This window comes from Scleropages formosus, chromosome 4 (assembly GCF_900964775.1).
Source record: "Scleropages formosus chromosome 4, fSclFor1.1, whole genome shotgun sequence".
NCBI classification, from domain to species: domain Eukaryota; kingdom Metazoa; phylum Chordata; class Actinopteri; order Osteoglossiformes; family Osteoglossidae; genus Scleropages; species Scleropages formosus.
In genome coordinates, this window is record NC_041809.1 from 381,766 (window position 1) to 406,770 (window position 25,005).

General features: G+C 55.3%; 4 protein-coding genes and 1 long non-coding RNA gene across 7 annotated transcripts; 2 read left to right on the plus strand and 3 right to left on the minus strand.

Annotated features, from left to right (window-relative positions):
- Positions 1 to 574: 574 nt before the first annotated feature.
- Positions 575 to 5,347, minus strand: slc24a3 (solute carrier family 24 member 3). The gene is given in 14 exon segments (XM_029251139.1): positions 575 to 1,043; positions 1,207 to 1,272; positions 1,400 to 1,512; positions 1,635 to 1,749; positions 1,987 to 2,153; positions 2,256 to 2,514; positions 2,715 to 2,875; positions 2,957 to 3,081; positions 3,178 to 3,231; positions 3,482 to 3,507; positions 4,078 to 4,152; positions 4,690 to 4,793; positions 4,915 to 4,999; positions 5,249 to 5,347. Coding segments are annotated over 14 exon segments (1,599 nt in total). The 3' UTR covers positions 575 to 893.
- Positions 3,701 to 9,269, plus strand: LOC114910423 (uncharacterized). Its single transcript, XR_003797627.1, has 3 exons — positions 3,701 to 3,760; positions 7,889 to 8,780; positions 9,175 to 9,269. It is a non-coding gene; the product is annotated as an uncharacterized LOC114910423 (long non-coding RNA).
- Positions 5,558 to 9,602, minus strand: LOC114909074 (sodium/potassium/calcium exchanger 3-like). 2 transcript variants are annotated; one of them, XM_029251137.1, is made up of 3 exons: positions 9,192 to 9,602; positions 7,261 to 7,377; positions 5,558 to 5,703 (listed from the first exon to the last, which is right to left on the minus strand). In XM_029251137.1, the coding sequence occupies exons 1-3, from the start codon at positions 9,589 to 9,591 to the stop codon at positions 5,579 to 5,581; spliced, it is 642 nt and encodes a 213-aa protein (XP_029106970.1). In that variant the 5' UTR covers positions 9,592 to 9,602; the 3' UTR covers positions 5,558 to 5,578. The 2 variants fall into 2 exon arrangements, with proteins under 2 accessions (XP_029106970.1, XP_029106969.1); XM_029251136.1 differs by having other exon boundaries at positions 7,261 to 7,386.
- Positions 9,603 to 11,088: 1,486 nt separating this feature from the next.
- Positions 11,089 to 12,566, minus strand: soul2 (heme-binding protein soul2). Its single transcript, XM_029251138.1, has 4 exons — positions 12,078 to 12,566; positions 11,862 to 11,988; positions 11,611 to 11,779; positions 11,089 to 11,525 (listed from the first exon to the last, which is right to left on the minus strand). Exons 1-4 carry the CDS (start codon positions 12,207 to 12,209, stop codon positions 11,312 to 11,314), a joined length of 642 nt encoding a protein of 213 aa, XP_029106971.1. The 5' UTR covers positions 12,210 to 12,566; the 3' UTR covers positions 11,089 to 11,311.
- Positions 12,567 to 12,863: 297 nt separating this feature from the next.
- On the plus strand, positions 12,864 to 18,504 carry ccdc85a (coiled-coil domain containing 85A). 2 transcript variants are annotated; one of them, XM_029251135.1, is made up of 4 exons: positions 12,864 to 13,380; positions 14,053 to 14,602; positions 17,057 to 17,114; positions 17,227 to 18,504. In XM_029251135.1, exons 1-4 carry the CDS (start codon positions 13,150 to 13,152, stop codon positions 17,240 to 17,242), a joined length of 855 nt encoding a protein of 284 aa, XP_029106968.1. In that variant the 5' UTR covers positions 12,864 to 13,149; the 3' UTR covers positions 17,243 to 18,504. The 2 variants fall into 2 exon arrangements, with proteins under 2 accessions (XP_029106968.1, XP_029106967.1); XM_029251134.1 differs by having other exon boundaries at positions 14,053 to 14,611; positions 17,227 to 18,503.
- Positions 18,505 to 25,005: the final 6,501 nt, after the last annotated feature.

A 25,005-nucleotide genomic window follows, 5' to 3' on the forward strand; every position in this document is an offset into this window, starting at 1 on the left:
CTTAGCAAATGTATACAATATAAATCTCTAAAAGTATTTTTGAAATATTATCTATTTTACCTGTGTAATTATTGCTTTAACATTTACATTTAAATGTATTGATTTAGTAGATGTTTTTCTCCAAAGCGACATACATCTGTGAGAACAATACAAAAGTTATTTTTTATTTATAGTTATCGCTTTAAAAATATACTACGCTTGTTCATTACGTTCATTAACTATACGAAACACAAAGAAAGTCCTTCCAGTTTTAGTTGTCCTTCTGCTATCAGCAAAACAACAAGGATTCCCACAGCGGTGAAACCAGACGGGAAGTGAGGTTATCTCTAGGGGTCCCCCCTAGATGTTTAGGGCAGCAGGACATCAGTGTTGGTGACTGTGAGAAGGTGTGTGTTTCCTAGGTGAACTCCATGGCTGTACACACAAACAAGGACTGAGCAGCTTCACATAATTGTCTTGCTTTCAGTGTTACTGTTCAGCTAAAACTTATACACTCCTTGTGTTATGAACATAGGACTTTTCAGAGATACCCGTATTCCCAAGCTCATGGACCTCAGCTCTTCACAGCAACATAGAGTGAGTGGGTGCATGCTTCTCCACCCACCCACACACACACACACACACACAGTGGCCTGTACCTTTATCTGTCCATAAAGTGAATTTCCAGCAAGCTCCAGAACAGCACAGACTGGACAAAGGGAACATAAGAGCCTTTTTCACACTTTACCTCCAGCTTATTTGCAGCAGTAGAAAATGTGGAAATATAGAGTGATAAATAATGTCATAATTGGGTCACACCAAATACCAAAAGGTTTTCACATGAAGGCTGGCGTCAGTCACCAACACGGCTCTTTCTGTTCCAGGTCGTCGTAGCGGGTTGGATCAGCAGGTCTTCACAGGTTGTGACAGGTGGGCTTGTTGATGAAGGTGAACATGTTGAACTCGATGAGGATGGAGAAGCACAGGAAGACCGAATACAGAAGCAGGCACCCGAGCCCCAGTCTTCGGTCCAGCTTCCATTTGTTCAAGTGAACGCCTAGAACCTGGGGTCCGAGAGAAGAACGCAGGTCAGGGCCGAAGCTGCCCGAACACTCGCACCAGAGATGGCACAGCTGTCCGGACTGCAGGCGGCGCACTCAGTGTGGGACACGTGTCGGGCATAGACACTGTGGCGTCGAGCAGCAGCCACTTGTAGTTCATACTCACTGCGAGGAACACGGATGCTAGCAAAAGTTCCACGGAGAAGATGAGCCCCTTGCTGTTTATGTGGATCTGAGGAAATAGGAAGTAGCTAATACTTCGCGCTCAGCTGACACTGGGCAGCGCTAATGTTGCTGGTGAAGGCAGGAAGGAAATCACCGTTCACAACTGGAACAGATGATGGGAGGGGATCACTCACGTAGGAGCCGTAGTCAATGACCAAGGTCTTTATGGTCCAGGGTAGCCCGAGCCCCATGAGGATGTCGAACACGTTGCTCCCGATGGAGTTGGACACGGCCATGTCGCCGAGACCTGCCGGGGGAGAGAGAGCAGCCATGAGTCTCACCTTCGACCCAGGAGTCAGTAGTAGACTTGTCCCCATGGTGAGGTCACTGTCCTGCCTGCGCTTCCCCCACTTCCTGTGCCGTGCCCACCTTGTCGCACCACAGTGAGGCTGGCCATGCAGTCGGGCACACTGGTCCCGGCAGCCAAGAAGGTGATGCCCATGATGACGTCTGGAATGCCCAGCGTGAAGCCGATGATGGTGACCTGTGACAACAGGAGCCTGTGAGACATGACCAAGTCCCTTCATGAAATGAAGCACATGTTAATGTGGGCCATTGTTACTCAGCAAATGAATGACACTTCGTTTTTAAAGCAATGGAAGTAACTAGAATGTACTGTTGCAACTCTACATGGCCATCGAGAGGCTGTGAGACATGACCGAGTCCCTGGGGGACAGTGAAAACATGTGACACTCCCCCATCAGCGGCACCTCCTCCTCACCATCCACACCATGACGTATGAAAAGGCGGCAATCCACAGCGTGGACGTCAAGAAGGTGAGCACGAAGCAGCGCTGCCAGCGTGGAGATGTGCAGTTAGGCACGGTGAGGAAGAGCAGCAGGCACAGCGGCCAGGACAGCAGCCACTGGAGCTTGTCACAGGAGCGTGCTGTGTGGAGAGGGAGCATGTGAGCACACGCATACACAGCACACAGTCAAACAGAGGCCATGTCTGTCTCTTAACTACTCACACATGGCACTGTAAAGGTACCTGGGACATGAAAGGGCACAAAAAGGCCTTTGTCTTCCTCATCTTCTTCTTCCTCCTCATCATTCTTGTAGTCCTTGTTCTCTGTGTTGGTCCCCGTCTCCAGGCCCCGCCCGTCCTCGTCAGCGTCCCACCCGCAGCGGCCCTTCAGTCCCCTCTCCATGCCAGGCAGCCCGCTGTCCAAACTCCGCCTCCCCGGGACTTTCACAGTGACGTCTGAGTCGCTGTTACTGAGGGATCTAGCACTGATGAGACGCTGCCTCTGGGAGAACACCCCCACACACACACACACAAACACACACAGAGGATTTAAATGGGCACAGACACCCAAACACCAAATACTCAGGTTGTAACACCTCCACAGCATTTAATATTATGACATAGGATTTTTTTTACTTATTACCATTACTGCATTCTGTGTGTGTGCGGGTGCACGTGTGCGTCGGCTGGGCTTGCCCTCACCTCAGAAATGAGCATGCGAGAGGCCATGGAGATGCGGGTACGAGGGGAGAAGTGGCTCGTGATCATAACGCGCATGCTGGCTTCCGAGAAGGACAGCTGGTGGGGCTGCATTGAGAGCAACTCGTCCACCATGAGCACCGATGCCGGGGTGAGGAACCTGCCTGCGCACCGCAAAGGGACAGCGGGGTCGCGTTACCATGGTACGGAAGCAGCCCTAAGGGGTTTGTAACACGGATTTGTACCTTTGCTAAGCAGTACAGTGGCGGCATCATCCACGTCTGCGGTGCTGGTAGTCCCGTTAAGCAGGTTCACAGAACAGGTTCCCTTGTTCCTTCGTTCAAAGTAACTCTGAACATGTGTGTTAAACCTTCAGACACAATGAGAAGGACACGTGTGAGACATGGACTTCAGGACCCTCGCTGGAAGTCAGTACAGAAGAACCCTTTCAGGTTCATGAACGTACTTCATGATGAGGATGTAGAGCAAGTACATCAGGATCAGTACGAGAGACTCCAGCCTGCAAAAGGAAATCCTGCTTTACCCACGAGGCCCAAGGAGAACATGTTATGTCACCCCCTGCAGGCACACTTTATGTGAAAAAGTGATCAAAGTACTTAAGTAAACACACACAGGAAAACGTGGGGGAGTGGACCATATGTTTGAACATGTGGACAGTGAGTAAACGTAAACACGGGGCCAGGTTCTGTTTAGCTCAGTGGAAAGATATCAGTAATGACTCTCCAGGTAAATGGCATCCCTCCACTCACCAGGAGACCTTCTCGTCATAGATGACCTGCGGATGGAGACAAATGCAAGTTTATTTGCCACCTCACCCAAACAGTAAGACACCCGAGTCACCTGGTCGTGTCCCCAGACCGCCAGCAGGGGGCAGCAATCACTGCAGTGTGCGTCTCGGCGAAGACAAGCAGCCACCAGAAGACTCTGGGGCATCGGAAATAGGCTCCGCCAACATCCAGTGTGATGTAGAGCAAGACACGGCGCTGCAGTGACCTCATGCTGAGTTCACCATGGATATGGCGTGACAGGTGAGTGTCCGCAGCGACTCTGCGGTGCACGGCGACACCACTCCTCTGTGTAGCAGCGCACTTCCTTTATGTGTTTCACTGTTAGTTTGTAGCAGAGCAACTTGTGTCACAATGCAGTATCTGTCAGCTGTGGAGAGCACTGCGGTCAACTGCTTCCACTGCTCCCACTGGCAGTGCTGGCTAACAGCTGTGGCTCAGTGACACTCATTTCTGACTGGCAGCAGTAATCACTCTGCTTGCAGTTCGGACACTTGTATTTAGGCATAAAGTCCTCTGCTGTCAGTCCCAGTCCTAGTCCTGACTCCCATCCCACTCACCAGGATGAGCGCCACCACAGACATTGTGTAGTACACAGAGTCTCTCAGCAGGGCCCAGCAGCACAGACGGATGACCTGCAGGACAAGTGGAGGGGACAGGGCTAAACGCGGGGGTCACCAGAGGGCCACGAGCTGCAAATACTTTCTGATGATACTGACCATCGCCGACTGACACAAACTGTCACCATGGAGCTGGGATTTGTATGATTTTTTTCACGCTTCTCTCATGGCCTCAGATGAAGATGGTCCTCAGTGCCTGTCCTGCATGTGCACAAGTCTTACAGGACCTTCCCTTCCATTAACAGCTCCACACACACACACACATACACACCAGTACTAAGAGCTTCATGAATAGTTGATAAAGCAGAAGTGTGGACCTGCCGAAAGTGACATGGACGAGAATGCGTTACATTTACATGGACACACTGCTCTCCTGCATCCTCTCACTCGTCTCTCCTGCCGCTTTCTACACAGTAGACAGCAGTGCAGCAGTCCCCCTGGGGCAAGCTGGGTAAAGTGTGACGGGAGGTGGGGCACCTCTGCTCTCTGCCCTGAACCTGCGCACATGGACCACCCCCCGCGGACTCCCTTGAACCAGCAGTACATCACTACCTGACCAGCAAAGATCCCGCAGATGCCAATGATACAGAGGATGTTGAAGACGGCAGAGCCCACGATGGTGCCCACGCCCACATCGCCCTTGGTGATGAAAACTCCTACATGGGGAGCACACACACACACGCACACACAGAGGTTACAACAGTCAAGAGCTCAAAGTAGTGACACACCACATTAAGAGGAAAGCTGCGTGTTCTATGTTGGAAACGGGAACTGTACCGATAATTGAAGTGAAGAGTTCAGGGGCGGAACTTCCGGCTGCCATGAAAGTTGCACCTGCCACATCTTCGCTGAGGTGCAGCCACTGGGGAACCGAAAGACACTGAGGTGTGGAGAGATGGTGGCGCAATTGGGAGTGTGAGCTAACCAATACCACATGTGTCCTGGTGAACCCCCTCCCCCCGCCCTGCACTGTTGACTGTCTCTGCCCCTCCACTTGTGAACAGACATGCCCACCTATTGCTTATCCCTGGCCCCTCCCATCTGCCACCCGACCCCACACTGAAGCCCTGGTTAGTGTCCTGTCACATGGGATCTATGGCGAGTGACTGACCTCGCTGATCTTCTCCAGCGACGGAACAAATTAGTCGTCACAGACGAGCGCCAGAGCATAGAACATGTACACGGCCTGCCGGGGGTGGGCAGAGGTCATAGACACAGTCAGAAATGGTCAATGTGTAGAGAGCGGCCATCTGGGCTCTGGAGCGTCACCACACAGCACAATGCAGATGGATTTGGTGAAACGTGTGGCCAATGGAGCCGATGTGACAGAAGGAGCTCAGAGTCACCAGCAGCTGGAAACCGTCTTCACCTCAGCTGGACAGAGTCTTTCTGAGGAATCCCCCCAGCTCACCGTGGGGGGCATAAATGAGGACAGGAGGTTCTAGAAGAGGTTCTGGAAGATGTTCTCATAAGGTCTGAGGAGACTTACACAGAGGACATGTAGCAGCAAGGCCCCCCGTGTTCGCTCCTGCGGTGAGAACAGGTCCCTGGGGAACTCGTGCAGTGCTGTGGAGGACACACACACACACGCAGAGTCAGGAATCAGTTCACCTCCACTGACACACAGGCTACTCAGACTGGACCAGAACACTGCAAACAGTGCAGAACATCTCTGTGTGGCTCAGTGTCAGTGCAATGTCACTGCAAGAAGCTCCGGAGTAGCAAGAAGCTTTTTAAGGTGAAATGGTGTGCTGAGCTGGACTGAACTCTGCTGAGTTGGGCCAAACTGTGCTAAACTGTGCTGAACTGTTCCCTGTTCTACATGCGGTGGAGTGCTGTCTGATCCCTGAGAGTTACATCTCCCCAGATGTGTCCGGATGGAGCGCAACATGTGTGTGTGCTAGAGAGATAGAGACGAAGCCATCACTGCCACCACACACTCTTCACCCGAAAACCAGGGTCATGTACAAACAATGTTGGTGGACCAGGGCAAGACTGTACAGCTGTTTCTGGGGAAACACACACAGTCATCCTGGCAGCTCATCGGTGCTCACACTCAGGGCATTCACTTGCTGGGCTCCCACTCCAGATCCACAGAGACATCCTGCTCCTGGAAGCAGGGAGTGGGAATGGGAGCACAGCCCACTAAAGGCCACATGCTAATACTGCCATTTCACTGCAGCAGGTATAATGTGAGCAGAAAGGTCAAAAACTGAAGAGAAACGGCCCAGTACATGGAAAGACACGAGAAAAGAATGGGACCATGTGGGAAATCCGGTTCAACCCAAGAGCAAATATAGTGGAGGAAGTAACACAGGGCCCGGGAGCCAATAAGACAAGTACTGGACTCATTAAAATAGCCAATGAGACAAGCTGAGGAAATTTATTTTTCGCAGTATCACACTGCACTCCGTGTCTCAGTTCATCTTTGTTACAGTTTCACTTCTCTACTAAGAGTTTAAAAGTTTAATTTTGTTTCCTGCTGCCACTTGTTCCTGGTCCATGTGTTACTTTCACTATTTTTTCCTGGTTTGTCTTCATATGATTACATCCAGTTGCCTCCTAGGCATCTGTGGCTAAAGGAATGAATGCAGGTGTAAATGTTATTATTATCGGACAATAATAATATTAATTAATGTGTTCCTAAGATAGGCTCCGAAGCACTGTGACCCTGACTTGGACAAGTAGTTAACAACTCAGTTGTGTTAAACAGTCTCATTCCTCAAAAGATGTCACGGTGGAACAAATTATTTTCTAGAAATAAGTGATAAAAAGTTTTTTCAAAATATGACCCGCTTAGTCTGAACGAGAAATAGAAATAGGGAACAGGCACTGGTTCAGCTGTGTGATCCTGGATCGCAGGAGGGTCCCTACTGCAGGAAGAACCTTGACCACAGAGGGAATCCAACCAGAGAGTGATGGCTCCAGGGCCACAGATCAGCAACAGGAGACAAAACCAGGGGCCACCTGGGGCCCTGGACAACTGCAAGTCACCAGATAACCACACTTAACCAGCTGTTCAAGCCTTTTTGGTGCGTTAATCACCTTCTGCGAACCTTTCCAAACAAAAAAAAACCACATGGGCAATGAAGCACGTGATGCGTCGTCTCCCAGGGAACGTACCGGGTGTCGTGCAGTTCTCCTCCTGCTCCAGTGTGCCATTGCTCCCGGGTTCCTGCAGCAGCTTCCGACCGTCCCACCGACCACGTTCACTGAGAGGGGCATTGGACACGGCGTACCCTGCAGGGTCTCACACACACACAATGCTGTTAAAAGCTGCTCAAAAGCCAAGCAAGCTATCAAATGTCTGCAAGTCCGTTTCCACTAACTGCTCCATTTTTGGGTTTAACAGTCAGGTACTGATGTTGCCGAGGGTGATACCACCACGATGCAATCAGTGGCTTCTCCTGTTGCCACGGTTACAGCGGCTAGACATACTGATCCCTGGAATGTGAAGAGGCAGAACTGCTGTGTCTTCACAGGACTGACCCCCCATGGAGCCCTGTGCTCTAAAAATAGCCACGTGTATGAGACCGAAGGACAGAACCCTCTGGCTGATCCCTTTGGCAGTAAATGTGACACGAAGGTGCAACATCAACCGCAAACATGAGTTGTAATTGAAAGTGAAATAAAAGTCAGAACAAAATCCCCAAAATTGTACAGCCACATTCAGACAGCGAACACCTCAGTTACCATGGTATGCTTCTGTGTAACCCAGTACCCTGTGCTTGGTCATTGACATCACACACAGGAATGGGTCTCAGTCCACATGTGGCTGCTTTGACATTTCAGCGCCCGTGATATCACCGCTTCTCCCGACGGTGCCCGGTTGAGAGGTACGTGTGCGCTCACCCACACGACAGGCTGCCTGTGTGCACGTGCATGTGAGCAAACAGAACACGACTGCGTGACCCTCTGTGCAACAAGACTCTCTGATGGTGTGTTTAGAATCATCCGACTGTTCGGTGAGCCACAACGAACTCAGAGACATGCGTTACTATGGAAACGTAGTACAAGCACAGAGGGCAGGACCAGCAGCAGCAATAATAGTCACATATCCCTGACAATTCTTACCGGACAGACAATTTAAGTGTGTTTGTGACGCTAAGAAAAAAAAAAGAACTCTCCGGAAATTCTGCTGGACCAGTGGGAAACAGGCGGGGGGGGTGTCCCCTTTGAGCGTCAGTGTGTCCAATGTGCGTCATGGTTTTGTAGGCATTTGTCGAAGCCCCGCCCCCAAATACATGGCATCATGTAAAAGCACAGAAAGTGCTCTATAGGCCCATTGGCACTTACCGCTGTATCACGTACAGCTTGGGAGATGCACTGCAAAAGGGTACGTCCTCTCGAGTGGACAAAAATGAACAGAAGCAGCAAGCACATGACACGGGGGAATGGCAGCGAGCGGCTTGTGAAGAGCGCGGCTGTGTGCGTCACGCTCTCAGCGGTGTGTGGCTCAAGCGCATGGTCCTCCTTGTTGCGTGAACCCCCCCAGAGAAAGAACCATCGCGGAAAAAGTTAGAATTCCCGCCTGATGATGCAGAGGGCCGCGAGCCCACGCTGTCACTGCCGGGCTCCGTTTGGACTCCTGCTCTGTGGTCCACGTGTGAGCCGTCGTCTCCATCACCAGGCGCACAAGGCAGGTGCGACCGCAGCACAGACAGGGACTCAGGGAGGACCTCCCTTAACCCAATGTGTTCACAATCCAAAGTCTCTTTTAGCACCATGTGACTGTGAGTAAAAACCCAGTAAAGGAGGTAACACTGAGAAAGCAGGCGCTGGACCACCACGGACCACCGCACTGCGACAATAGAGAAAAACACGCTGTAGGATTTCTAACATTTTATTATTATTCTATCATTATGCGTCACGTGCGACTGTCGCGAGATGTACAATGCCACAACGCTACATTTCCCTGTTACACGCAACTGAGCGCACGTGACGGAGTAACGGAGCCCGCGCGCTCAACCTCACTACTGTAAACAGCTAGTGTGCAAGCGCTGCGTTTTCACACCGTTTTCACCACGTTTTCCACAGTCAGCGCACCAACTCACCTGCGCGGTCCAGTCGGCACGAGAGCCGCCAGGACAGCAGAAGCAGGACCCCCGCGAAGCCCATCTGGCTCCCCAGAATCTCCTTCCTCCTCCTCCTCCTCTTTACCAGCAGCAGCATCCCTTCCGCGGGCGGCCGCGGGTTCGAGCAGGTTTGGCAGGGGGGTCGTTGTTCTTCCTCCGTCTCCAGATGCTCTCCGTCCTGCAGGGACTCAAGCGTTGAAGGTCCGAGAGGGACAGGAGACGAGGAGCTCCATGGTCTGAGATCTTTCAGGTCCTCAGCACATTTGCGAGCAGATCGCGAGGAGCGTCGAGGGTCTCGGTGAGTCGTGGCAACGCGGGAGCGCGCGTGCGATGTGAGTGCGCCCCCTGCCGGTGGATCTCGGTGCTGACGGGGGGGCATTGGATCCAGAGACCCTCCGCGTACCAGCAGGGACACCCAGGTGGATTCATCGCGCTGTCCACACGCGTGGTCTCCACCTGCACCTCATAGTCTACAGAGAAAGGTGAGAAAATCTGAAAGTTTTACATTTTCATTACAATGTAAAACATTTCGCGGGTGTTTAAAATGTCACACGTAATTAATTAGTTACGTTCATTTAAGGCTCCATGAACATCACACAGAAAGGAGAAAATAGAAGAAGTACAACAGACACATGAAAATGTCACCTGTCATATTTAGGTGTATAGAAGGTGTCCAAACCATCTGACAAGGTGAGAAGCACGTTGGGTTCAGGGTTACGGTTGTGGTTGCGGTTGGGTTTAGGTTCGCTTCGGTGATACAGGTAAGGTCACTGTCAGAGATTGTCCACTTCTGCAGGTATCTGGGGGTCCATCACGTCTGCCCGCCGCACTGCAGTTTCTCACGAGCACATGCCAATGATCTGCAGAGACTCGGGTTCGAGAGGAGACCCCCCAGAGCGACCAAACTGCCCGCTGCTCAGTGACAGCAGCATCCTTCTTGTTCACGGTTCAGCTGTGAATTTCAGCGGTTCGATTCCCAGAACCCCGGAGACAAACTCTCGAGTACAAAGTTTGTTATGTAAGAGAGAGACGATCTGTTCGCATCAGTCGCTGTTAAAAGGGAGCAAGCAGTTTTCACGTGTAACACCTAAATGTCAACGTAGCCCCGCGACATTCCGGAGGAGAGTTCGAGTCCCATTTCAGGTTTGTTCACATTTTGAAGCAGGGTGAAGCGAGGAAGGAGGTTTGAATGGGGGGGAGGGGGTGAAGAGGAATGGAGACGGGGTGTGTGTGCGCACGCGCTGCTGCTGTGACCACAAACACCTTTGTCATCACCTTCCAGGTCACTGTCATCCACTCTGCGGTGAGCTCTCGCTGTCACTGATGGGTAAATTGTGAGAATCAGCTGATTCCATGGACTTGTTTGATTTGTTAATCCTGAGTGAAGACCCTCCCACTTTTCACCTGTTGGCTGCAGCGACACTCAGAGCAGCGTATGAAATGTCATTCTGAAGGACAAAGACACGACATCGTGAGTTCAGGATCGCGGGGAGGCCCGCCTACCACGGTATCCGCTCCATCACCGACCTCCTGACCCTCCGAGACCACAAGAAACACCCAGAATACGAGAAAATACCCACAATTCTGCAGGAGACACGACAGAGTATCGCTGCTGCTGAACTGTAACCCCCAGAAATGAAGAGAAACGCTGAGTTGAGGGCCAGCAGGTGGTGCAGTGGACCGAAGGCACTGGGTTCAAATCCCACCTTCTGCAGAAGTGCAGTCGCTGCTCCCTGCTCCATAATTGGGTAAATCAGTGTAGTACCGTGGTGTACAAGCGTCAGACTCACGTGAGAGGTTCTGTTATTATGTGTCACGTCATTCACCTGCTGCTGCTGAGATTGTGCTGAACAGAGGAGACCACAAACTTCACTGCCTCATTTATTGCACTTTATTTATGTATTTATTTCGGCGCTCAGCACACGTGACACAGCAAAGGTGACCGTGTTCCTGCTGCACCGCATTCCCCAAACCGGTTATTCAGCAAAGCTATCAGACGTTAAGGCTTCGCTTTTACTTTTACAATCATCACCGTCTATCATAGCTCACAGGCCATCATTGGTTCGGACCCTCCCGCAATACCCCCGGCAGAGGGGCGCTCACTGGGCCACGTTGCTCCCTGCGTCGGCCAGCGCCGCGGCGTCGCCAAACACCCACACCTCGTTGTGCCCCTGGAGCAGAGTGGCCGAGGGGGCATACCCGGCACCCACGAAGCGGTGGGGGTCCTGCAGTTTGCCCGCGTCCATGAGGTCCTTCTGCAGCTGCCTCATGTTGTCCAGCACTATGGACTCGGTCGGCAAGCCGCCGAACACCCTGTGGAGGTGGGACGCGGTTAAGGAGCTGGTCCGAGGCGGTCGTTTCGGGGGGGGTTCATTCCCACGACCGTCCGCTCTCTCACCTCACGTACACGGTGCCGCCAGACTTGAGCACCACCATGACGGACGGGTCGCCGGGCTTTGGCAGCTCGGTGTCGGGAGGCACAAAAATGGCTGTGGACACGCGGGTCTCTCCGCTGTCGGACCGCGAGGAGAGCACGATCGCCGGAGCGGTCAGGGGGAGCCTCGCACCTGGGACACGGGACAAAAGCGTGCTCAAGTGCGGCTGCGAGCAGCGCCGGCCCGTGACCGGCGACCGCGTGTCAGCACTCACCGTTCTCGTCGCTCCCGCTGGCGAAACGGTAGAGTCGGCCGAAGCCCAAGGCCACGTCGCTGTACGCGGTGCTCTGGACGGGCGTCTCCAGCCACAGGCTGCTGTTGTAGTAGCGCTCCTCGAAGGCCTGCGGGGAAAGAGCGGCGCACGGAGCGCAGTGAGTCGGGGCTCTCCTCCATCCCGCCACCGCGCCGCCGGCACGGCCCGCGCACTCACCCCGTGGTTCTCGACGAGCGCGTACTCCGGACACGGGGAGCCGTGGCAGAACTCGGGTGCCGACCACTCCCCTGCCCGGGAGGAGGTCAGCAGAGCGAAAGAGACGAACGCGATCGCGAGCTGGTTCTTCATGGTGCCTCTACTCTGACTGCTTCTCCTGCCCTCTGTTGTCAAGCAAACAGCAGCAACAGCAACTCTCACCTGTTCTCAGGTGTTTCGCTTTTCACTGTATATCCGCCCCGGTGTGTCTCCGCCCACAGAGTGAGCCTTTGCTACAGGCCGCCCGGTGACGTTTTACACGTTGTGAGACACCACCGCCGTGTGCGCGATTCCGCTCCACTGGGGGGCGCCAAAGCGCAGTACAGCGTCGTTCTCCGGGAGAGGCTCCCCGGGTTGCTATGGCAACCGCGCTCCGCTCCAGTGCGATGGCCTGTTTGTGAGAACGCGTCTCCACGCGGTACCCAGACTGAAAACTTCGACCGATGTGTCGTAGACAAACAGGTTGCTGCTCGTTATGCGAAAGATACACGTGAGAGCCCAGGCGCGCGCCGCAGCGACACAAGTAGTTGAGGCGGTACGAGGTGAGTCGAGCGAGAGGAGCTCTAACCACCGCACGCACGTGCCCCGCCCCCTTCGCAATGCCAGCCAATCATCGGCGCTTCTCCCGCGCTCCGCCCTCCTCTCGCGGCCCTTTTACTTTGCAGCCAATCGCCTTCCGTCCTGGGTGCACGCTGCGGGAGGTGCGCTCGCGAGCCCTGTTCAGTTCAGGCGGCGCGCGCACCAAGGCGCTTTGCGCGCAACTCGTGGACCCGCGGCTTCCATCCGTTTGACTTTTGATGTATATATGAATACAGCAGTTTGTTCTCGCTTTTAACAGAAACCATCATGGTGCGCGGAGGGGGCCTGCTCGTTTCGCGCGCTCACGCGCTCAGGCGGTGCGCCGGAGGTACCCGGGGGAGGAGTGATGATCTGATGCACGCGCCGGACCGCGCGTTGCTACGTGCTTAACCGGTCCGAGGGTAGCAGCCGCGTACTCGCCCCCCCCCCCCCCACCACCTCCAACCCCCCTCCCATGGAGAAGCTCCCGCTGCCCGTGGCCACGTGGAGGACGGAGGAGGGTCCGAAAGAGGACATCAGCCAGCTCTCGGACCAGGAGCTTCTGGGCTGGTCCAAGGAGGAGCTCGTGCGCAGGCTGCGGAGCGCCGAGACTCGCAGGATGAGCGCGATGCTGGACCACAGCAACCTGATGCGGAATGTGAACCGCAGGCTCCAGCAACACCTCGGCGAGATCCGCGAGCTCAAGGTGACGCCAGTGATCATCGGTGCTCAGCGTTGGTCATTGGTGGTCATCGGTGCTCAGCGTTGGTCACTGGTGGTCATCGGTGCTTAGCGTTGGTCATCTCTGCTTGTGTGCCCATCCATTATCATCAGTGCTCAGTGGTGGTGGTGGTCATCAGTTGTCATCAGTGCTCCCCGCTGTTTGCCCTCACTGTCTACTCTCTGCTGTTAGCACAATATCGGCTGCAGTGTCGAGTCCCGCTGCTGGGGTCCATGGTGCGAGTGCTTTTGTCCCATTTTACTGTGGTACAGTAGTAGTGACTATCAGAAGAGTGGGGTAGGGACGACTGATGATGGATGAATGAACAGATGAATGGATGAGTGGAAAACTTATCGCTGAGGGGCAGTAGGAGGCGCACTGGTTAGAGTGCCTACTTCGCACTCCAGAGTCCTGGGTTCGAATCCCACTTCCTGCTCTAGCCCCTGCCCTTGACTGAGGTACTTACCTTGAAGTGATGCGGTAAAAATGATCGTGCGGAAAGCAGACCACCGGTGCCTGTAGATGTGTTTTGAGTGTGAGCTTGAGAGGCTGAGGTCTCACACACACACACACACACACACACACACCTCTGTCTGAATGCAAAATGCAACCCCCCACTGCTCTTCTCCCTCTGCTCTGCGCGTGTGTGTGTTGCAGGAAGTGAACCGCAGGCTCCAGCAGGACAATGAGGAGCTGCGCGACCTCTGCTGCTTCCTGGATGACGAGCGGCAGAAGGGCAGGTGTGTGTCGCGCCAGTGGCAGCGTCTGGGTCGCTACGGCTGCGCCCTTCTGCGCACCGAGCTGCCCGTGTGTCTGCGGCGGTTGCAGGAGCTCGAGACGCGTCAGGAGGAGCTGCTCAAGGAGCTCTGCGTGCTGCTGGATGAGGAGAGGGGCCCCGCGGGGCCGCAGGGGGCCCCTCCGCCGCGGGACTTGGGTGACGGCAGCAGCGCGTCTAGCACCGGCAGCACGGACGGCCCCGACCGCCCCGACCGTCCGCAGCACGAGCGGCAGCCTGCGGGGGGCGCTGCGGACCGCCTCCCCGAGCAGCACCCGGGGGCGGAGCCCTCCCGCCCCGTGGGCCCCCACCGGTGCAGCGACAGCACGGGGGGTCCTGAGCCCGAGGGCACGAGCGCGTGCAGCGCCAGCCGGGGTCACAGGAAGCCCGCGGGGGACGAGCTCTCGCCGCAGCACTGCAGCATCTACAGCGGTACGAATGGTGGGTCTTACGCACGCACGCACGCACGCACGCACACACGCACCCCAGCCCATAGCAGTCTTTAGCTCACTGCCATCTATAACCCTCAGGTGCGCTCACCTGTCCCCCCCCCGTATTTCTGAGGGCGGCTAGCTTCCTGAACCGCACAACCGTAACCCAAACGCTGCAGCTCCAGTCACTTGTGTTCAGCTTCACGCCGCCCACGAGGGTCCAGGAGCTCGTGGTTCAGGCCGGGGGTGTGAACGGCCGCACTCTGATCCCAGCGGAGAGGACGGAAAGTGACCGCAGCGATGGATCGCTAGAAATGGGGCACGGAATTGAGCAGCTGGGCGTTCAGAAACGCTCCTGTTTCCCATTGTATTCGGCAGCCGTTCATTGCTAAGCAACGGGGTCGCGCTCGTTTCCGTTCGTTCGTTATCTGGGCTGCGACTGCTGTCTGCGGTGTGACCGTGATGAGCCGTCGCACTGCGTTTGTTTAGGCCCGGGTTCACTGGGAGGCAGTGTGTTTGTTCTTGTTCTGTGTTGTTGTTGTTTCTTGGTTGCCTGCGCGGTGTAGGTCAGCGAGGTCCCAAACCCCGACGTGTCAGGAGGGAAACTCATAAGTGTCGATGCTCGTTGCTGTGGCGACGTCGGTGGGGTTACGGGGCGCTGGAGGGCGGAGCTGCCCGCTGTGCCGACCCCTTCGTCAAGGCGGAGCCTGAATGCGGCGAGCGAACCGGGCCGACCGCGCCGCTCCGCCTCATTAGCATTTCCCTTTGAAGCTGCACACCCCCACTGTTTGTAGCTAAGAACGTCGCGTGTTAATTGGGGTGTTTGCGCCTCGCGAAGCGACCGCAGCCTGACCGCTGTGAGCTGCTCGCCCGCAGCCCTCACGCACCGCAGAAGGAGACGCACGAGAGAGCGCGGCGGTCAGTTCCTGCCCGGTGGCATGGTTGGTGCTTTGTTTGTTCGCTTCACGCGTTCGCCTCGCGGTTCGAGGAACACGCAGCCTTTCCTTTCGCCATCCCCGACTCGCTGGGTCAGGGCGATCATGAGCGCTGCAGGACTTGTGGACGCTTGCAACGTGGTCCTCTGAACCATGATGCGTCACAGCGCGAGCCCTTCGTCATTGCTGTTGCCCGCGTCCCCAGGCAGCAGTGAGTGACCATACTTCTTCAGCTGTAACTCCCACTTGTTGGACTTGTTGAGTCGTCATGGCAACGATACTTGAGTCCCGTCATTTTCCCGACCGCAAGAACACCTGGGTACCGACCGAGCAGCTTTGTGCCGAGGTGCCGCTCACACGCGACTCCGGTGAGGCTCCAGAGAGAAAACGGCTCAACCGTTTGACCCTTAGAGCGTGAGAGAACTCGTGGTGAACACAGACGTATCGCCTTTTATTGTGCATTTACACCCCCCGCCTTGTGCCGGGGGCGAGAAACAGGGACTTCAGACCTGGGCTCAGGTGTGTCTGGTGAGACCAGACTGTGCAGCCAGCGGCTCCTCACCTGTGACACACACACACCACACAAGGACACGTTCGATGAGTCACCTTTTCAAGCGGAGGACCCACAGGGGGAACCTGGTTGGACCGGTGGACTGGGGGGCTGGTCAGCCAATCACAGAGGGACGCTCTTGGGTCTCTCGGGTACAGGAAGCGGCTCCATGTTGACGCACCCATGGATCCCTTGTCCACCCTCCTTCGCTGGCGCGGTGCGTGCAGATCGGTGCAGGTCTGGTCCCCCTTGCAGGGGTTCGACCGCGAGGACCGGCATCATTGACGGTCCTCATTTCCTGCTCAGCAGAGTGCAACTTCCGGCAGCTCGCGAACGGCACCGATGGAGCAACTTAGATTGAGTCGCTCCTGCAGGGTCCCTGTTCCTTCGCTGGATCACGCTGCACTCTCCGTGTGTGTGTGTGCGCGTGCGCATGTGCGAGAGAGAGAGAGAGAGACCCTCCCCCCCCCCCCGCACCTCATCAGCGCAGAAACAGTGGCTTCAGGTGCTGTCGGACAATGTGCTCCAGGTGTGCGAAGCAGACGACGGCGGCACACAGCTGCCGGTCGTCACCATGGCGACCGACCGACGCAGAACAAACAGTGAGTGGTGCTAAAGCAGCACTAGAAAGAGGGTGTAACTGGAGCCAGTTTTTGACAGACTCATCTTCCTGCATATTTAGTCATTACTCACTTTTATTAGTGCTCATCCCCCCCCCCCCCCCCACCACTGTACATGACCGCACATTTGGCTGCAGAGGGAGCCGGTAAAGTCATTGGTTCGCTACGGTTCAGCTGGTTGACCGTTCAGCTCAGTTGTTGCTTGAATTATTGGTCGAGTTGTTGACTCAGTCTTTGGCACAGTTGTCCCACCTGCCACCCATCCACCGGTCCACTTCCTGTCTCCGTCTCGCCTCAGTCCCTCTACATGAGGCTTTAATAGGTGTGTCCTGCGTGTGTTTCTTCTGCAGCCCTCATATCAGCCAGCTGCTGCACCACTGCCTGCAGGAGCGTGAAGCTCTGGGACAGGTAAACCATCTCGCTCGCTCTCTCTCTCTCTCTCACACACACACACACACACACTTCTGCTCAGGTTGTTCTGGGGCTTAATTGAAGACGACCCATCTGGTGTCATTCACAGCTTCGATGCATCCTGACCTTTCCCTTCGCTGACAGACAACATCGGTGCAAGGATCGCTCCCATGCTGCCAGTGGACTTTGTTGTCCTCCTCCTTGTTCTGGACGCTGTCCATAGAAACCCTTGGCTTCAGCCCTGTGGACGTGAGCAGACGGGAAGTGCTGGATTCCTCTCAGACCTACCTCCTCGGGAGCGAGCACTTGAACACACCCCCCCCACTGTTCACAGCTCTGACTCTTCTGGGGATCTTCTCAGGGGTCCGTCTTGCTGGCGTTTCTACATCACGGCGTGTGTCCGCTTTGAGCCCCGCTGAGGGAGTTAGTAAGACACACCTCCAAGGGCATAAGCTCCGCCCCTAATATGTCACATACCTTGTCTCCTTGCATATTTTTTATTTGTGCTGTGAGAAATAACAGAAAACAAATATGGCAAATGCAAATGAGCTCCTTACTTTTCTATATACTACTATAGTGATGATGATTATTATTATTATTCTTATTTAGAAATTACAATATTATTATTACAAGCTCAGTTATGGATGTATGTATGTATGGAGCCATAAAATGTATGATTCTATAAGATACATAAATAGAAATTTTTTGCATGGGAGCCTGGAGGAGGGTCTGCTTTCTCCACAGTTTCAGCAACACGTAAGTCTATACACACACACACAGAGGTATTTCAGCAAACACAAATACTGCAACATACTGGTCGTCCAAAAACTTCATAGGTTCTCCATTTTCTCCCTGATGTGGTGGAATGAGTGTCTTTTATCCCTCAAAGCTGCTGAATCCCTCCCACGTTGGAGAAGGGTCTCGAACCCACGCCCTTCAGAGCCGCTTCTCTCCTGAGCTCCTGCCATGGAGTCCAACACCACCTGCTATCATTATCTATGTATTTTCTGTTTGAATGTCACCTCTATAGGAGCTGCTGGAGGGATGTGATCCCACAGTGTGGTGGTGCCGCACGCAACAGCGACAGCATGTTGATGACCTGAGCTGTAGCTCAGTGGCTGAAATGAGGACAGCGGGCATTCGGGGTCGTCTTGTGAGTCCACCTCTGCGACTGTGTATTTTTAGTACTTCTAGTAGCGTCGCTCTCAATGAGCCACCGGGAGCGGGACAGCAGGGTGGGGGGGTCCAAATATGGAACCCCAGGAGCTCGGGTCGCTCGCGCTCACCTCAGGGGCCCCCAGTAATCCAGGGCACTACGACCGGTGCCTGAGACATTCGGTCTGTTTGTTGGACTCGCTGTGGACTGCAGACACAGACACGCGATCTGAACCGCTTGTCCTCTGCGGGGTCGCGGGGAGCCGGAGCCTAACCCGGCAACACGGGGCTTAAGGCCGGAGGGGGAGGGGACACACCCAGGACGGGACGCCAGTCCGTCGCAAGACACCCCGAGCGGGACGAGAACCCCAGACCCACCGGAGAGCAGAACCCGGCTCAACCCACCGCGCCCCCCGTACCGCGGAGTCTTACGTTCTTAATTCCGCTTCCCTTTAAACGTCTCTCTTATGGTCCAGTATTTAAATCACACATTTTGGATGAATTTATTTAGGAATGTTGACTCGGTGATGACGTGATGGGCTTGATGTGAGCTGTAAACACTGTGGGACCGAGTTGAATGGTGGCGGTCCCACAGCACTCTTGTGTTTGGCTGCTCTTTACCGCCCCCTATTGGCCCGCTGGGGAAACACGGGTCGCATTCCTTGTTCTCCAGCGCGACACTACAAAAGCGGAGAAGAGCGAGAAAAATAGATTTAAAAAATTAAAAAATAAACTGGAAAGTGTCCAGCGTTTGAAAATGTGTAGGAGGCTCCAGAGCACCAAGCACCAGCAGTCATGTCCCGGTTCTCAGAAAGCAGCGTGAGGCACCACCGATGAGATGAGCCCAGTGAGCGAGAACGGAAGATGGAGCAGCTCCGCGGTGCCGGTGTGCGGGGAGTCGTCAACACGCCGTGGTCTTGGCTGCTGTGTTTAGAGTGCAGTGAGCAGCGAGGTAAAGCAAAGTAAAGTAATGTAATGTACCCTCCTGTACGGCTCGGTGTCGCACCGAGCTTCAGCAGGTGGTGAAGGACCACAGACGGACACAGCGCATTGGCGACTCCCCGCTCACCGGCGCCGCGGAGCTGCTCCATCGTCCGCGGAGAAGAAAACGCTCGTCTCCACGGGTATCGGAGCCATCACTTGTTCCATCCGGTCGAAAATGTTCAGCGCTTTGGGTCCCGTCCTTTTCAGCTCCACGATGACACTCGGCTGGAAAGAGACGCTTCCTTTGTGCCAAATTCTCTCCGGGACGGCGCCGTCGAGCCGAGACTCCGTGTCGTGCGGTGCCGGCGAGGCGCGGCAGCTGCTCGGCCCTCTCGATCTTCGTTGCTCACAGAACCGTGTTCTGGACCTTCCTGAACCGGAGCCTCTGCTTTTCTTTGCCGGCGCTTCGTGTTTTGAGCCCAACTGCTTTGCCACATTACCGCGGTGATGGAAATGGCACGGAGATGTGTCGCGGAGCCCTTGTTGGGGCCCGCGGGTCGTCCGGGACCGAGACGAAGGCCCCGGTGAGCCGTTCTTCACGAGCGCCGTGTTTACAGACTGACACCCGGCCCCTGACGCGGTGATGCCAAAACGGTGACGCCGCCGTTGGCCGATGGAGTCTAATCAGGCGCCGGACCAGGTCGTCTTTTGGCTCCAGCTGCCGGGTTTCTGCGACGGCCCCTGCCGGCCCAGTCCAAAGTGTGGGGGTGCGGCTTCCCTTGTGGCCTCCGGAACGTGGAGGAGATCATATCTGGCCTCCAGTGAGGAGACTTTGGGGACGAACGTCGATCTGGAAGGAGACTGTAAACAAACGAGGACGAAGAGACGAATCGTGAGCTCATCACCTGCTGGGACTCTGCCGTCACGGCGCTGTTGTCCTTCGCTCCACCGACACACGGCAAGCAGGAACAAGCGCACAGGGACACAGTCCAACACGGAGGCACACGGCCTTATTTGCATGAGACCCCCGTCCTGCTGTTGCCGCAGATCTCCAGTGATATGACTAATCATACGACTAACAATCGTGTGAATTCATTAATACGCCGGAGCTCTGCGTGGGATTTGAACCTACGTGTGACCGGATTATTGACGCAAAGTTTGAGCGGGACAGGGCCATAGGGGGACCCCCTTCAACACCGTGGGGGATGAGATGCGACTCACGCAGGACCAGCAGGTCTGGGGTCGTGATTTAATTTAGCCGCCCTCTTGTCAACGTTCCTCGTCCTGTTACTGATCAGCGACGTTCGGGGACAACAGAGAGGAGCTGTAAAGACTGTGGACGTGAGTTGGACTGAGGTCTCTCAGCCCTGTTCCGTTTGCTGCTCTTTCCGGCCCCCTATCAGGTCACACTCCCTCCACTCCAGACAGAAATCCTGTGTCCTCGGTGTTGAAGGGCTGTGTCCGCTGTCGCTGTCCACCTGGTTTCCGCTCGTCCTCTTCTTTTTTCTGCAACTCGTCCCATCATCCCCGTCTTCTCTAGAGAGTCCAGCCTTCTCACGACGTGTCCAACAAAGTGTGAAAACCTCAGTCTCATCGTCTGTGCTTCCCAACATCCATCTGTTTGTTGTCCTGCCTGTCCACAGTGTCCTTAAACGTCTCCTCCAGCTTCACAGTCCAAAGGAGTCCGTGTGTCTCCTGTCCTCCTCCTTCGCTCTCGTTCTTCATTTCACTGCCAGAGAAAGCTGTAGGAAGTAAGTACCTTGGGCTGGACGGTGTTGGTCTTGGACCCTGTGGACACTCAGCATGTTTGAGGACCCTTTCCAGGTCTGTCATGTCAACACCAATAAATACCGCGGTAAAGTCCCCACACGGAGATGCCAGCAGAGGGGCTGGGATGATGGGACATCGTGAACCGATTCCGACTGCGATCCGCTCTGTCCCCCGTCCACACGCCGAGTGGTCGCAGGAACGCTCGCGTTACGGTCCAGTGAGCAGAACCCGGTCTGTCTCCTCTATGTCCATCCCTGGGATCCACACTCCTCGTTAATCACTATTCTCAGCAGAACGGCCCGCTGTCCCACTGGTGGAGGGACGCTCCTGTCCAAGCTCCCCCATGACATCATCCTCCAGGCTGAGGCCAATTCCTGCCCCACCCCACAGAGGGGCTCTGTTTGTTTACCGCGGGAAATTGTAGCCACCGAGCAGGAGCAGAAGGTGAAAACAACACGGAGAGCACAGGGGGACGGACTTGTCGGCACAGGACGGACAACACGGCTGCGTCTCTTTCTCTCTCTCTCACACAATAAAATGAATGGAGGTGGGGGCTCCTCCCTCAGCTGCACCCCCAGGAAGGGGAAGCAGAGACGCGCAGAGACCGTGAACTGGCTCAGCTGGACCTTTATAATGTGGGACGTCCACTGAGATGACCCCCCTCCTCGCACAAACGGACACGGGGGAGTCGGTCTGGAGAGCTCAGTGTGAGCACTCGCACGGGCGGGAGCCCCCAGACCCTGCCAGGCAGTTAGTGGTGTCTTTACCCGCCGCCCTCAAAGCTGGTCACTGCAGTAAGGTCCATGGAGAGACAGAACCCATCGCCAGGTGGTCTGCGCCACTACGCTGTGGGGTCACCGGTGTTTCTGACCGCCAGAAGCCCTGGGACACGGGCAGCAGGTCTGAGGTGTACAACAACGCTGCACTGGTCTCCGCTGGTGTCCACTGGTCTCTACTGGTCTCCACCGTTGTCACCACGGTCACCTTTACGGCGCGGTTACGCCCGCGGTTCCGAAGCACGGGACGCTGGGAACCCTGCACTCTGAGCTCTGTGGCGTCTCAGCGCTTTGCAATATATCAGCTGATCAAATTCGGTGCAGGACCACAAGTGCGGAGACGCGGGTTTCGATCCGGAACAGACCACGTGCACAAACAGTAGTGAATAAGAGAAACGGAAGCCGTGAAGCTGGGAACGGTGAGACGCGGGATGACGGCGGCGGGGACGGACGCCGGCAGGGGGAGCGGCGGCAAAACGAAGACGGGGCCTCGGTGCCAAAGAGGTGTCCGAACGAGGCTCGTTGACGGCGCCGCCCCGTGACTCCGTTTCTCTGTGTTTTAGGTGTCTTGCTGTGACCTGGTCACCGTGGTCCACCGTCCACTGGCGGGAGGGACGGTCTCCGCGCTGCTGGTTCCCCGCTGTCTCCTCGTCCAGCTGCGCTCAAACACGGCACGGAGAGCCCGTGCACGAAACACGGTACGACAAGGACAAACCCCGGAGTCCGAATGCGGCCGCTCAGCCGTCACTCTAAGTGAGACGGATGCGCTCAGGTTACGGTGCCGCTGCGGTCCTGGTCACACGCACGCACGCACGCACATGCGCGCGCTGAGTCGGCACAGTGGGTTCATTTTAGAGTTGATAATATAATTCACTGTGTGTGTGTGTGTGTCACAAGGTCACATAAACGACGAGGCAAACGAGCGACCGTCACACACAGCGCGTTATGTGCGCGACACACACTGAAGCGCACGAACACAACACAAGTAAAGACACAGGTGAAGGAGTGAGTCGCTCACGATGTCGTTGACGGTTGCGAAGAGACGGTGAAGCGACCGGGAGCAACGAAGGAGAAGATCAAAAAGCAAGAAGTCCATTTTGACCGCGGTCAACGTGTGCGCGGTGTGTGTGCTGAACTGTGTGAATGCACACAGTGTGTGTGATGTGCTCTGCTGGGCATCACATCAAAACCACGGTGGATCACAGGAGTGGAGAGAGAAATCGAAATTGAATCGGGGGGGGTAGCATTACAGCACCGTCTCAATAATATAGTAAATGTCAGACACTTTTACTGCCCTTTTACCACGGTCACCGTAACATTGCACCATTCAGCACCGATCCACCCATCCATCCATCATCAATAAGCACTTATTCTGAGGAGTGGAAGCAAAGGGCATGAGCCAGAGTGCAATGACACACACACACACACACACACACACACACGGTAAATGAGAGTAACTCACAGTAAGCGACAACTCTCGTCAAAACCAAAGCCGCGGCGTGTGATTCCTCGAGCGGAAGGACAAACGCTGGAACCCGCAGCCACGCGGTGCAAGTCACCAGCGTTTCTTTTCCTTCGTCTGACACTTTCCTCCAAAGCAACTTACACTGATTTACCCATTCACCCTGGGAGAAGTACTACCTCGGTCAAGGGTACGCCAGCAGGAGGTGGGATTCAAACCCAGGTCCTCCGAGCACAAAGGCAACAGCACTAACCACTGCGCCACCTGCTGTCTGGCTGCGATAGCAAACGGGCAACCGAGTCGCAGGAAAGAGAAACGGCGAAGAAACGGGGCGTGAAATTTACTGTGAGACTGCGGTGATCTTACGGTACGGGGCGGTCATCGTCCGGCCGCAGCATCGCTGCGGACGTGACATAAGGACGACTGTCGATTTGCTGCCGCCCCTGTGTGTGTGTGTGTGTGTGAATGTCAGCATGTCTACAACTCTTCCCTGTGACGAAGGCCTGTCTAATTATGCCTGACCTCTGCACCATCGCCGTGGCGATGATGAAGCGCATCCGTTCGCACTCCGGTGTAAACGATCGCAACTCGGCATTCAAAACGTTCGCGGTCAAAGCGGGATGTCCGGAGTTGGCCGCGCCCCCGTGGCCGCACGTTCTCGAGGGACGTTTGCCTCCACAAGACACGCTCGCCGGTGTGTGTCGCGGCACAGACGAGTGAAACGAGGGGCCTTTGGGGGGTACCTCCAGGTTGCCCCGTCACCATGGTTACGCCCACTTTCCAACTTAGCCACGGCGTAGCCCCAGAGCAAAAGGGATAAGGAACACAGGTGACGTTCTCTCCGTGGTCCGAGTTTGTCCACCGTAGTAAAACACGGCGCAAACTCAGCGGAAATCCCTGATTACATCTTTATGACTCAGATATGTTTATTTATAAATATGAATTTAAATATAAATAAAAACACACCGACGAGCAAAGCGAGCAGCGCGTGCAGCCCTGCCGTCTGAGCTGCTGGAGGACCGGCGCCTCCTCGTGGCCATGCTTAGTAACGGTCAAAGGGTCTGGACCCAACACCGCAACGCCGGAGCCGATCAGATGACGAAGAGTTTTTTTCGAAAGGAATCAGCGTACAGTACTATAGTACAGTGGCTTTAAGTTTATCAGAATTTTTGCCATTTAACCACGTTTCACGTTAGTCACAATGTAAAAACCAGGTAAAGGAGTTCATGTTTCTCTCTACGGTGCCAACACACCGACCGCACCGACCACTTCCCTCAGTGCGGCCAAGCAGAGCTCATATCCGCACTGTGCGTGCGTGCGTTGTGCGCTCGCGCACGTCCGGGGGCCGATCCGCTGAGAAACGGACCCCAACCCAACAGTAACGGCGCGTGTGTGTCGAAGCGTCGGACTCGAGCGCCAGAGGCCAGGGGGTCGAAAAACGCAGCAGCAGGCCGGGAGCTCGGCGCTTTAAGGTCCGTGTTCCCGTTCCTCGGGGTCGCGACCCCGCCTCTCGGTCCCTCTCACCCACGTGTCTCACCCCGAGCCCGTCTTCCGTCCTCCGTCCTCCGTCCTCCTTCCTCCTTCCCTCCACCAGCCACTGGGCAGTGGGAGCAGAGACAAGACTCAAGGGCGCCCTCTACCGTCGAGCAGTGAGTCTGCAGGCGCGCTCCACTCGGAGTTCGAGGTCCCAGCGCAAACCTGTCACCTACCGGGCAGAGTCTCAGCAGGTGTCGCAGAGCACTTCCTGTCAAAGTCAATTTCTGGCACCACTGTGGTGTGAGCGGTCCGTACCGCGGTAATG